This window comes from Amblyomma maculatum, chromosome 1 (assembly GCF_055883805.1).
Source record: "Amblyomma maculatum isolate TAMU_Amacu chromosome 1, ASM5588380v1, whole genome shotgun sequence".
NCBI lineage: Eukaryota > Metazoa > Arthropoda > Arachnida > Ixodida > Ixodidae > Amblyomma > Amblyomma maculatum.
Window position 1 is genome coordinate 156,991,534 of NC_139344.1, and position 13,706 is coordinate 157,005,239.

Below are 13,706 nucleotides of genomic sequence, written 5' to 3' on the forward strand. Positions count from 1 at the left end.
TTTATCTTTCTCTCTCGCAAAAAGCTCGCTCTTTCGCCTACGTCAGTGGAGCACGACAACCCTATAAAACCATGCGTTGATCACTAACAACGCGCAAACGCCTTCAGTAAATGACTACTGAGCATTCGTCCACGTCGTATAAGATTTTGTTTGCTGGCCTCTCCACCATGGCACATAATTACGATGTCCCTCGCTGATCAACCTTTGTGAAAACTGTAGCGCGGTAATTGTTCACGTGATAGAAATATGCCGGACCCCTTTCCCAGTTCTCTGTCTCCGTGCACGGTTTGGCCGAAAGAAAGAGATGCAGGGATGGTTAAGAATGACTAAGCACAGCCTCTGTTCTCCACAGTGCGGCGCTCTTCGTGCTACCCAGTTCCGCAGCTTCGACCAGCTTTTGTGCGTACTGGCTCAACATTACTGTTCCTTAGTCAGGCCGCTCGAATAAGCGCCACTAACCTCCACTGAGCTTTCTTTTTTATTTTTTTTTTTTTTATGAATACGAATGATCCCTTTGTTGTTCCTTCCCATTACTTCCTTCATCTCGTTTAATGACGCAGGTTTGGGTGACTTTGGCGCACCTTATTTCTTTCCTGACTCTCTCGTCATGTCCTCCCTGCACGCTATCAAAGCAGTCCACCCACTTACTATAACTAGAGCCGATGAATTTGGAGCGCCCATGCTTGTTCAGTCTGAGGACTACGCGCGTGTACTACGTTCTCCATCTCTGCCTGGCGTGAACTCTGCGAGTTAACCCGCTTGCTCGACACAATGTACATACATGACAGTACATTGCCCATGCAGGGATCGCCTTCAAGACAGGCTGCTTTAGGGTTCGAGCCAAAAACTGCCAACGAAGGCGCGTTCAAGCGCCTGCTGCAAGAAAAGGCAAGGTGAATTTCTTAATTTGATATGGCGAAGGTTCAGTTTCCAAGGTTATATATTTTATTCTGTTGACGTTATATTTTTGTGTGTGTGTGCGTGTGTGTGAAAACAGTGCCGCTTTCTTTTTTTTTTGCAGTTGTTTTGGGACGTTGACAACATCTGAATTCGGACATCAAACACGAACACGAAACGATAATAAAAAGAAGAAAAAACGCCTTGAGTCGGCTTCACACCCAAGTGTAATGATGAACCATCACTCAATCACAAACTAGTGTTCCAGAAACCACATAGTTTCCGCAGAATCCACTTATATTGCTGATATTACACACAGGTTGAATAATATAGCACAAAACATCCTTCATGAACAGCAACATAATGCTTTTGGTTTTTGAGATGATCCGCGGACACACGTACATGGGAGAGGAAAGACAAAATGAGCGTCCGTTGGCGCTCTCGTAACGTGGCGAGTAGATATATCTATATATGTATGTATATATATATACCTGCTATATATATACAGACCTTTATTTTAGTTGCACTGCAGCTTTTCAAATAAAATCAAGTTGACTAAGACGCCTGCCTTTCTGTGGTGTCTCATGGCTTTGACGGGGAGTGGTTGCACAGTTCATACTTGAGTGCAGTGGGCAGAGGTGCCAACGCGAAAAACAAACAGTAGGATAATCACATTTTCGTGCAACCAAAAAAACACCCTGTGTACACACGTACATTAGCTGGATACGCGAAAACAGGCTGCCCAGGAACAACAAAGTTTAGCGGGCGGTGAGTGCGGGTTAGAGCAAAACTCTGGAATACCCGAAAAAATTGTACTCTCAAGGCTTGTACCCCACGTTCAAGAAAAAAAACACACACACACACACGAAAAGATCGAAAACCGAAAAATTACAGCAAGGACAAACGGGGAAAACCGAACAATTCTTCCTTAACAACGCCCTCCAGCCACATCTCTGTCCAGGGCTTTGCTCAACGAGAACTGCCCTCTACTCACATTTCGCTCCTCTTGGAAATTTGACATCAAGTCCTCAAGAATAATACGATCTGCATCCATCTACAGTGTTCCGACTGTATTTACATGCATGGCGCATACAAAAATAAATAAGTACTCGTTTGTATGCACATTTTTTTCTCTGCATCGCCCCGGGGAAAAAATGAAATGGAAGAGAAGGTGCCGCAGGAGGGCGCCACTGACTGTGCACAAGCTCTACGTCACTAACGAGACGAAAGCTACAGTGGTGGTGTTCATCCTCGCTGTACAAAAGACGTGTGCCACGTTTTACAAAGATATTAAAACGTTGTACAAACTGTACACGCCTCCCCAGGTTCATAAAAGTCAGTTTTTGTCGAGCCCTACTTGCCCTTCACAGTGTTTGAAACAATCTAAGCTCAGAAGCTCAGGCGCTGCGCACTCGTATGTTTTGTTTGTCCGCTTCATGCAGCACCCGTACAGCGATTGTGTCCTTGCCGGCCCGGAGCTAAACAGCTTGGTGGGTTCAATTGCGGCCTATACTGGTGTCTCTGCACGAGGCGCGAGTTTGACACTCGCACGTCGCTCGGTGCTCTTCGTTCGTCTGAGGTGTTCTGGAAAGATCGACTCTTTTCTTCTTAACGGGCTCTACCGCAGAAGCTGAGTTTTGCACAGCTGCACATAAGAAAAGTTCTAAGCTACCCAATCTTACACGAATGTCGCAGTTTACATACTTGAGCATGTACAGGCATTCCATATAGAATACAGTTACGAGAAATACTGGGTGAAATTAAATAAAAAACAAAGACAAAGGACTTAGAATTTGAGAAGTGTGCAATGGCTGAAACGGTAGGGACTCAATTCCCTGGGTGCATTAATAATCAGACCGGTGGGAAGAGGGAAACGAGAGAAGAACCCCTGCTGGCAAGAAGAGTGCTGGAAGATATTACTATTGGTGCTAGTATAAGGTTTGAATCTTACTCTCTTGGAATAATACGCTCAAAAACATTCCCTCTTCAGGACCATACTGACAGTATTGAATTCGGGAACGGCACATATAGATGCATCGGCCCTTAGCACTGTTCTCTTTTTTTTTTTCTTTGTGAGTTCCAGAGATGTACGCAGAGAAATAGTTCCACAGCTCGCAGAACAGTGACGTCTGCAGTGCTGGCCAAAATATTACATTTTTAGGCAACAAAAGAAAAATGAAGCACGCTATTGCCTAAGCAAACTATAATGCCAAGCGTAGTAATGCCCGCAAAAGATGCCCTAAGCACGCACTTTTAAATCGGCTGGCGACATTTATCCAAAGCTGGAGTGCTTAGACTTCCGTATCAGACGCTATTAGCGTCAGACTCTTGAAACAGCCCGTCCGCTCATGAGCCATTCCTGGCGCGAATTTGTAATGCTCAGGAAATAACAAGGACAGCTTGAACGTCTACTCTACATCCATAATGTCCTCGGTGTATATACAGCTTCATAGTGTCTCTCTAGCGGTGATGAAACAGCAACACGAACCGTTGATCGGTACGGTAACTGGCGTGAAGCCGGAAGGAAAGGCAGTCGTGTCACACGTCATATACGCGGTGAGGTTTCTTTCTTTTTTTTTTCTTTTTTTTTTTGCTTGCGTGCCTTGGGCTGATTGCTGATGGGTTATGATGCATGTTATGGAGAAGGTAAGGCTTACACTGGATGAGCTCACATGACGGGAATGAGCAGGTGTTGTGTACTTGTATTTTTTTCTTTGGTTTCTTTGCACAGGGACATGCAGCACAGAAGAACGACCATCTACCGAAAAGCTGGGCCTGAAAAGAAGCAGAGATGAGCCTAGCACTTTGCGCTCTCTCTTCGCCTCTGCGCGTCCATCGGCCGCTCCAGGAGTGCCGCCGCGGCATTCAATGGGTCACCACGGAGCGAAGCTAGCCTACTGGACACTTCTAGAGAGATACAAAACTGAGTGAGGCGGATGACACTACGAGACAAGCTGGAAACCGACCCCGATGTCAAAAGTTGTTGCCGGATCTCCGTTTGCTCGTCTGCTGCCAAATAAGAGCGGTCTATTTCACATCACGCTTGTGACAGCAAAGAAAGGAAGAGACGGAAAAAAGTTAACTGACCGCATGAAAGAGCTGATTACTGGAGTGTCTAAACAAGCGAAAAAAGGAGTCAGCAGGCCCTAATAGCCGCCACACACAATGATTGCAGCAGTTTAAAAAATAAACGATTTGAATGTCATCACGCTGATAAAATGCAGAACCTAGTTAAAATTAATTAAATGCGGGTCATAAACATAAGCTCATTATTCAAACCCTCTGTTTGAGCTGCCTTGGTAAAAACAATAAAAACAAATACGGCGCAAGCATACACCTTGAAGCAAGCAGAAGTGTGACAGCCACAACATCGGTTCTTCAAGCAAGAATTAGTAGAGGTGATATAGTTGCCGACTTTCTTGGAGGGGAAACACATGTACAACTTCGGTCCCATACACGAAAAAGAAGAAAACAGCGTAAGCATGCGCGACCATCACAGTGGTAGGTAGCAACAAAACGGAGGCTTTGGGGGCGGCTGCCACATCTGCAACATGTATGCGGACACGCACAACATCCATCACAGCTCTTACCTCACTTTCTAACCCCATGAAAGTAAAACAAAAAAAGTTTACCAACACCGCCTGAGCGTTCAATGCTGCTGCAGACGGATTTGTCTCCGCGAGCTGAAGCGCGAGCAATAAAACAAAATCGCGTCCCTCATCTACATACGAAGCCACAAGTAGGACACACATTCTTGATTTGCAGAAACGATGCTGTCCCAAAGTGGCAGCATAAACAGACTGAACTTAGTTTCAGCTGTATATAGTGAAGCCACGAAGTTTCTGCCAATCATTTTTCTGTTGAGTCAAGACTTTTCTCGTGACTTGTGTAGTAGAGGAATAGAGTTCTTTTTTATTCCCTTTTCCTGCGTTATTATTCTGCACGACTCTGGGTGCAGCTGGGCTTTTTCGAGTGTTCAGTCACTGAAAGCAAGTTTCTGCGGCTTCGCGCTTTACCCAAAGCCCGAGATGTTTTCAGAAGCTTGACTCTGGAAGCTCACATTTTAAATTACTTTTCCGGCATCTGACCTGGTAAGGCGAAAAACGTGCCACAATAATCCGTAGGTCACATTATGTTGGGGCTTAATACTATATTTGCGCTGAATATATGCCGTAATTGCGCGGGTTGCATGCATGCACGAAACATCAACATACACGGACAGAGTTTCGAACGCGAAAACAGTTAGAGGCGTCAAACTTAGGGCCGCCTTCCACGGATGTGCCGCTAGCGAAGCGCGGAGAGAACCCACGTGAACTGCTCACCACACCTACGCGGAGGCTTGCGGGCGCGCGTTCATTCGCGGTCCGGCAAAATCGAAGCGCGAGGCAGCTGCCGAAAAGTGGCCAAATCATGCATCTGTTCACGTTGAACTACCGTGAGAACGTGGTGGAAGGTGCTAGAAACACGATGGAAATTAGAGACGATAGGAATAGCAGGCGGACACATGATTGATTACGCACTTATAACCAAGCCGAATATATATATATATATATATATATATATATAAAGGACGGTACCGCTCATGTTTGTTTCGCTATATGACGGGAAAAGGTGAAACCGTTCCGGTCGTTGCAGACATTGGCAAGAACAGAGCAGTCAGTTACGTCCCGGAAACATTTCGCGTATTCGCGTCTTATTGCTTCCGAACACGTTTCCTTTCGCTTTTGGTGCAGAAACAGCTAAACGTTAAGTACAATGAAAATAATGATGGCACAGAGGTCAGCAGCTGCCTTCATTAGGAATGCGGCCGAACGATTCGTGCTAGACGCAGGTGAGCAAGCGCAACGTGATGAACAGCTCAAGTGGGCCCTGTTTCGGCGCTCCGCGCGGAGGATAAGTCGGCCTCGTCGATAGCGTCGGACGAGGGTCAGCGGAGCGCATCGAGTGAAGGGAGGGCCGACGTGTCTGGTGCCCGGGCCCCGGCGAGCAAGGAGACTCGAACGCAGGGATGTGTGGCGCAGCCGAAGGAGGCACAGCGCTAGGCGTGGTTGTGCGGACTGGGGGGAGGGCTAGAGCTGACGCTCTTGCCCAGGCCCGAGTCCGAGCTCGCGGAATGCGTGTGGTCCTTGTGGAGCCCCGGGCGCTTGGGCGACACCGATCGGCATCCGGGCAGCAGGAGCGGCATCTGGGGTACGGGCGACGCGGTCGCGCTGCGGCTCGGACGCACATCCGGCCGCAGCCGAGACCCTTCCTGCAAAGACACGCGCCGGTAAGTACCGAGCCTCAGATGACTCGAGAGCCACCAGCTGCATGTTTGTTTCCCGTCCCGAATAACGAAGGCCACCTTTTAATTGAGAATTTATATGTCAAATTTAAATGTTAGCTGAAATGGGGCTTAGTGAGCAAAAACCTCTTCCAGAAAAAACAAACAAACGTTGAAGTGCTAAACAATTCAGAGCTAGGTTTCGAACAGGCAGTGGTTATAGGCGTCGATTTCCAATCAATGCGACATTACCAACCTGTTCGCTGTGACAAAATACAAGTAGGCAGTGCTGCACAAAGAAGTCGGAGAGACTGCGCAAATCAAAAATTCTGTCGTGCAGGCCAGTGAAGAAGCAGATGACAGCTGCAGGAGTGAAGGAGGGCAGGCATATAAGTATAAATTTCAAGGTGAGTGCAGCGCTGCCCAAGAATTACGGTCAATTGTACGTATTCCGCCATAAGCACTAATAATGCCAGCGCTATCACGTCCCTTTTCTTCGGACGATGCACTGGTCTTTCATAAGGACTGACCTGGAAGTCGGGTGACAGGTAAGAGGACCCGAATGACGGCGTGGCAAGCAGGGGCTGTGGTGACGGCAAAGACGGCGTGGGTACCCGCCTCTCGCATGGGGAGTTGCCGGTCAGGCAGCTGAACGATATGCGGTAGACTCGCAGCGGCTTGGCACCGTCGTTGGAGCCCGTGCTACCCGTCGCTATAATGAAACAAGGATATGCCAGTCAGCGCCCCTGCTGTCAGCGCCAGACCCAGCGGTCTGAGTGGGTATTTGGCTTGGAGTTCGAGGTATTTGCTTTGTACACCATTAAATGAACGACACATAATATGCTGCCATCCGCAGAAACTGTTAAAGCTGCCTCAGTTCTGCTTTGATGGTTCGATCGACTAGCAACCGCAGCAGGAGGAAGAAAAGAACCGCAACGGGTGAGGCGTATCCAAACTCACAGCAGACCTGCGAAAACTTGACTCAGGACATAGCTTTTGATGACGACGAGCGATTATTTCAGGCCAGATAGCGCATAATCGAAGTTAGCTTCAAAGCTCTATTCTCGCTGTGCTGCCGGTATAACAGTGGCAGAGCTTTCACCTAAATAGATTTTCTCCTGCTTCCTATTACTGAAAGCTGTCCTGCCGATGAAGAGCTGCTAATGTTACCGAATATTTCAGCCGCATCTGTGAGACGTGAATTCTGGTTTCTTGACACACAGACGGCATTACACGATACCACGTGTTTGCGAGCAGAATTACCTCTCGGAAGCGTAAAAAGGTACGGGAGTGCGAACTAGATGTCCAGGCTGAGCCATGCAGAAAGACGAGGTCTTCTCGACCCGGCCAGCGACGCGAGCAGCAGCAACCGCGCGCCCTTCCGGTATTCTATAGTTCTGGGCAGCGAGCAAGTTAGACCATAGGTTTCCGCCAGCTTCCATAAGAGGAGGACTAGAAAACTCGCCACGCACTGCAGTCATTTTTCCAGATCAGGTTATCAACGTGAGCGGTAGTGACTGCAGCTTCTCGCCACTTCCGGCAGCAGCCCATGGGAAAACTAATAGTGCTCGAAGGCATTAACATGCATTCGCGAAGAAAGCGGGGCTCACGAGAATATCCGTCGTGCACTACCGTAATTCTTGCCGCGTGCAAACTTTCGACGCTAAAGTCGCGTCCACAGCCATGCGCATCGAACACAACCAGAACATTGCATGTTTCTATGCCCTGTCGCAATTCAATCACCTCACTTTCCACACCCTCCTCCCCCAACATGGTGGGCTTGGTTAGCCTCTGACTGGCTCAAAAGTGGTAGTAGAAACATTTTATTGTCATTGGCCTGGACATCTAGTTGGCACTCCCGTACCTTTTTACGCTTCCGAGAGGTAATTCTGCTCGCAAACACGCGGTATCGTGTAATGCCATCTGTGTGTCAAGAAACCAGAATTCACGTCTCACAGACGCGGCTGAAATATTCGGTCAGTCAGAAGCCCTTTTGTTTGCAGTCTTCTGCTTCCGAGGATTAGTTTGCTGCTGTTTAGTAGCTAGTTGGGCTACTATGCGCAGTATTTGCAAGAACAATATTGCATTATGTTCAGAGGCCACGCTACCTTTTTGTTCTCTTTAGCACAGACACATTCGAAATTGGCGCGCGAGACGCCACTTCCGTGGAGATCAACGCCCATATCCCGTATTACCGCAATGCTAGCATTACGTGTGGCAAGCTTTGGGACAAGGGACGGCAGTCAGTTCGGTGCGTACGTGCACATGGAATGCCTCCCCGTACTTGAACGTCAGTCCTGACCCGAATTCGGAGCTTCTAACAAAGCTAATATGCTTTCTTGACGCCGGTGAGATGAATACCAGGGTGAATTAATTGTCGCGTATGCTAGTTTTTTGTTAAGACCTTTGTAGAGAAACCTTTGGAAGGTGCAATGATGCACCCACGACGTGCGCACGTAGAACACGATAACCCGCGGCACACGGAGCACACCAAGCCGGAAGCGACCGAGTGCGGAATAGGGAAGGGTCTCTGGATTTTAACGCAACAGCGTTGAAGGCCACATTCTGCAGAAAATTTGATGTCGGCGTAGTTGGAGTCAGCGTTTTGAGCTAAAAATCGCAGGCATGACTCTGGCAGGTGGCAGCTGACATGGCCGGGAACTGATTGGTGACTTGGTGATACGGTTGTGGGACGTCACGTGACAAGGCCCATTTGGCAGCAGCTGTCAACTCAGGTTTCTCCTTGAGATGAGAAGGTGAGGGCGATCGAACGCAACTTTGCGTTCCGAGTCAAACATGCTACCGCTAGGCCACGCAGGCACATCGTAGGACTTGGTTAAGCGAGGCCTTAAGTCTATGTCGGATGGTCTTTCGTGTGAATATGGCAGCTTACGACTGTGCGTTAAACAGGTTTTGTGACATGATAGAGGCTCAAATTAAGGGACCGCTGAATAAGAGCGTGGCAAAGTGCAGGTACACAAACAAGCATCCGCAAGGTGAGCTGCAGAAGGGAGCCATTAACGTTGCTGCTTCAAACTCTTAACGGCGGAGTTTAAGTGCTTCCCCCCTCCTTCCCCGATTTTCAAGACGAAAGCCTTTCTTGGCTCATCGGCTTCGGAAATGTCCGCAGGAAATATTCGCAGAAAATGTTCGCAGGAACTGACATAAAGCAAAAAAAAAAACTGATGATGATGCTGGTGATGATAGTAGCTATGATAATGATGCTGCAGTTAGTGATAATGCTAAGGACGGTAATAGCGATGACCGCTCGCGTCTCAGGTCAGATCCAGAAGACCTCGTAGTAGTAGTAGTAATATACCCACATATAAGCAGCAATGACAGCTCCGGCTGTCAGTATGCGGCAGCAGAGATATGCGACGTGAAGGCATATCAACGCCATACTCTAGCGTCTAAGGCACTGGATTAGAAAGCAACGATAAACGAACTGAAATTGCAGTGGCATGGATTACTGTCTATGCAGGCCATGCGCGCCAACTGCAGATGTCGACGCGAGCGGTCGTTGTCAGGGGGTTTGTTGTTTGAAACACATATTGCGTTGCAATACAGCGGCTAACGATTTGACAAGCATCCATTCGACTTGTGAATACTATCACCTCTCAGTTCATAACCGTGCTACATGCATGGGCAGGGGAGAAAAATACGAAAGTAGCACGCACACTCACAATGAGGAGAGGATGGAGGCGACACACTGGAATCGCGTTCCATGCGATCTTCTTTGATGCGCTCTTTCCTGACTTGGAAGAATTCCGGCGCGGTGCTCACGAAGAAGATGTCACTCTGGAAACGAAAGAAACGTCACGTTAGCAAAAATAAGTGCATTTAAATTGCGAGACCGAATAGGGGAACAAACTAAGTGCGCAATGCGTGGAGGCTGTGCACTAGCGCTTCCCATTACTGGTGTTGATGGCATGGGCGACACGGTAAGCTTTCCGCTACAGGACGCAGTCAAGGCGTATGATTGATGACCAACAGTAAATGAAGGCGCGCTACACACGCATGTTAGGCTGCTAATGGAACTACGGACACGTATCTTGACATTTTACTTTATGCTTTTGCCCAGTCGAAAAAGAGCGCACAAGTGAATGGGAGGCGACTGCACTTTGGAGAACTAACAAGGCACTCATCCAACTCTATGAAGGATGTGCACGATTAACATGTTCATACAAAACACATATTAAGCCACGACCCATGATAGACACGTGCACTGTTCTACTTTCCATGTTAGCAGTAAATAAAGGCGAACAAAAAGAAGTTGCCATGCTGTTGTCTCACCTTCGAAGTGATGAGTTTCAACTTGGGCATGACCATGTTGTGCACGAGATTTCCGTTGATGATGAGACGAATCTCGATACTCTCGTACGTGAAGGCCATGATGTACGGAAACACGCACACTGTGAAGCAAGAGAGTAATGTCGAGGTTGCGCTTTCGTGAGGCCAATGTGTTGCACAGATTAGAAAAAAAAAACACAAGAAAAGGCTTGCACCACAAAATTTTTCATCTTATAGCCACCTGGCACCTGTTCCTGAAAGATGCTAAGCTAGTTCCGTACCAATGTTGTCAGGCACAGCGTTCCACTGGAAGTCGAATTCCGTCGTGTTCTCATCATTCAGCTTCTGGAAGTGCGTTGTGTCTGCACAGAAAAAAAACAAGACATGCTTAAAAATAGCTTTTTGGGACGTGGGCCACATTGCGTTTCTTAGTATGCATTTTTAAAAGGTAGAGGCTGCAGAGAGTTTACTGCCTGAGGGTTTTCTTCCAAACCACACCGAGAAGCTCGTAGTGCATATCCAACGTTCGAAATCCACTGAAAGTAAGATTATTTTTAACACCTCGTTAATTCGGCCCTATAGTTCCGAAATTCGAGTAATTCGAACCAGGAGCGCGGCCCCCGCCAACACCTATGTGAGACTAGGACGTCAGACGCTCGTTAATTCGAACAATGGGCGGCCTCGCTCCGGACAATGCGCTCCGGACAATTCGGATGGGGATCTCGTCGAGGTAACACCCGCGAAGCCCGCAATCACCGAAATAGACCTTCCAAACCTCAAATGCATAAACTAGCGGTGCCCGTGCACTTTGTGTGCCACAACCATGAGCGGAAGCTCCTAGTTTCTGAAATATAGCTGTCGCATAGTTTCGGTTTCGCTTTCTTTAACTCCATTTAACCCATCGGGAAGCGATCAGGTGCTCGCATCGGCCAGTCGCACCGTTTCGGACGGCCCTTGACATTTTACTTTTATCTTGGGATGGTGCCACGGTGTTCTAACACCTACGCATATAACCTCCGTGTACGCCCACATGCTGCTTCGACGACGCTGAAACTGCGCGATGGTCGCGAGCATTTTACCGCACAGCACGCTTCATAGAGATGCTTCGGCGCGTGAATTGTGCGATGAAGAAACCCCAAAACGCAACTGGGCTATTTTGTGAAAAGGCACTACAGCAGCTGCGTCGCACTGCCAAAAGGCTAGCGGAGGCCTTTATATTTTTGAAACACTACTTCAACATTTCCGAGGTGTGCGAAAAGTAAAACACTTAAGGAACCGGGAAAAACCATCGTGGCACTTGAGTTGCACCTCAAATGAAGACTAGGCGTTCATTAGATGAAATTACTGAGATGCACGGGTGTTCGTTAGATGAAATTAGAGTATGCGTATATATCAAGAACAGATTTTTTAAAACTCGCTAACATGTCGAGAACTATATTGGCGCAGTCATTCTCCAGGCGAGAGAACAAGACCTCGTCTACCATCTCTGGCGTTACCAGGTAATCATTTTTGTTCCTCTAACACTAATAAAACAAGATAAAATCACGTTCACGATATCATGGTCTTTCCATTGGACAACAGCTTGTCTGTGCCATGTACTTGTCGGGCATTAATGGAACCACATGGAGGAGGGGGAGTATAGTTGACGCTAATCCCCGCACGCAGGAGTTGGCGTGAACGCGAATAAAGCTCGCATGAAAGCAGGATTCAAACATTGTGGATGCAGTCCACTTTCTAACCAATGTGCTACAATTAGAAGGGATGTTATCCATATCGCGCGGGAGATTACACCAGCTCTTGAAATATACCTTGCATGGCACGGTCGCGCTAATCCAACTTTCATTCTATTAATAAAAATATCGAACAGTCGCACAAACCACAGTCTTAATATTCGCGAATGTCAAGCCAGGATTCACTGATACAAGAATATTTTTCTCAAATCAAAAAGTGGTATCGATTGAGTGTAACATAAGTGCGCTGTATCAAAGAAAATGCTTTTTTTTTTTTTTTCCATATGATGTAGACTCCCTGCTGAAACATTCTTGCTGAAGCTTCCCTGCCTTTCGGGCGCTGCGGTGTAGCGTCTAAATAAAGAATACGCATCATTTCTATACTCAGTTGAAAAGTTTGGGGAATCCCGCCGATTACCGCAGATTAAATGATACCTAAAGTGCATTTGTTGGCATTTGCCAGTAACTCTTTAAGTGCTGAAAGTAGCGGCAATCAATAGTGCACGCACGGTTGTAGCAGAGCAGAAGCTCGGCCTCGTCGTCCTCGTAGATGTCAAGGGCGGCCACGAGGTGCGCCTTGGCGGCGTCCACCGTGTGCAGGCGGGTGGCGTCGCCCGTCTTCTCGCTGACCAGGTCGAACTGGTGGCGGTAGCCGACGCAGATGTGGTTGTCCGGGCTGTCCACGAGGGTAAGCAGCGCGGGCGCCTCGGGGACGAGCAGCTCGCGCACCAGCTGGAAGCCGTCCACGGTGTCAGTGTCCGAGGCGGCGCACCACGTGGTCCAAGCGGCCGAGTGGCGCCACTGCAGCACCAGCAGTCGGCGCCCCACGGCCGCCGCCATGCGAAGGTGGCTGCCGCCCGGCCGGCTCAGCGCGTACAAGTGGCACCCTGCACGGTCGGCTTCGTTTACTCGCTACTTCCATGCGCTTCCACGCAGCTCCATGCTGTATTGCCGAAACGTTTTCTCAGCGGCTTCGGAATGTACAATGAAACAAAAAAAATAAAATAAAAAAATAAAGAGGGGTCTGCACCTGATCACATTTACACCGACAGCGCCAGCTGTTTCTTGCCTAGTGTTGCGCTCTTACAGGGAATTAATTATTCTTTCGCACAAAGAAGATGGGTGTTTATCCGTAATGTTTATTATTTCTTGTTTTGAACCGAGGTAGGCGAACGATAACTTGATTTTACACTGCTTTTTCGTGGTATAACGTTTGCTTTTGGAATCTACTCGTCCGAGCCTTTTCAACAACATAGAACGACATTGTAGCATAAAGTTCAAATGATAATCACAGTTAACTAATAATAGTTATCAACTGAGACCTGCAGTTGGTGAAGAACAATCGTGCTCAATATAAGCTATACAACGATATATGACGATGCTATTGAGTAAAGTACTATTTTTATTCACAATTACCTAATTAACGACAATATAAATAAGTGACGCAAATAATTAAGACCGATTATACTCGGGATAAGCTACCCAAAGATATATTACTCGATGTAGCGTAAATTTCAATTTTTATC

General features: G+C 47.7%; 1 protein-coding gene across 4 annotated transcripts in view; it reads right to left on the minus strand.

The window, feature by feature from the left end:
• Nucleotides 1-1,003: 1,003 nt before the first annotated feature.
• LOC146204717 (GTPase-activating Rap/Ran-GAP domain-like protein 3) overlaps nt 1,004-13,706 on the minus strand; it is a 444,973-nt gene continuing 432,270 nt past the window's right edge. For 3 of the 4 annotated variants that reach the window (XM_084589435.1, XM_084589438.1, XM_084589437.1), the window contains exons 22-27: nt 12,690-13,067; nt 10,732-10,812; nt 10,454-10,572; nt 9,838-9,958; nt 6,691-6,872; nt 1,004-6,148 (exon numbers count right to left, since the gene is read on the minus strand). In XM_084589435.1, coding sequence (XP_084445561.1) covers nt 5,936-6,148; nt 6,691-6,872; nt 9,838-9,958; nt 10,454-10,572; nt 10,732-10,812; nt 12,690-13,067 — 1,094 coding nt within the window. In that variant the 3' untranslated portion in view covers nt 1,004-5,935. The remainder of the gene's footprint in view (nt 6,149-6,690; nt 6,873-9,837; nt 9,959-10,453; nt 10,573-10,731; nt 10,813-12,689; nt 13,068-13,706) is intronic. The other variant, XM_084589436.1, reaches the window with a different exon arrangement.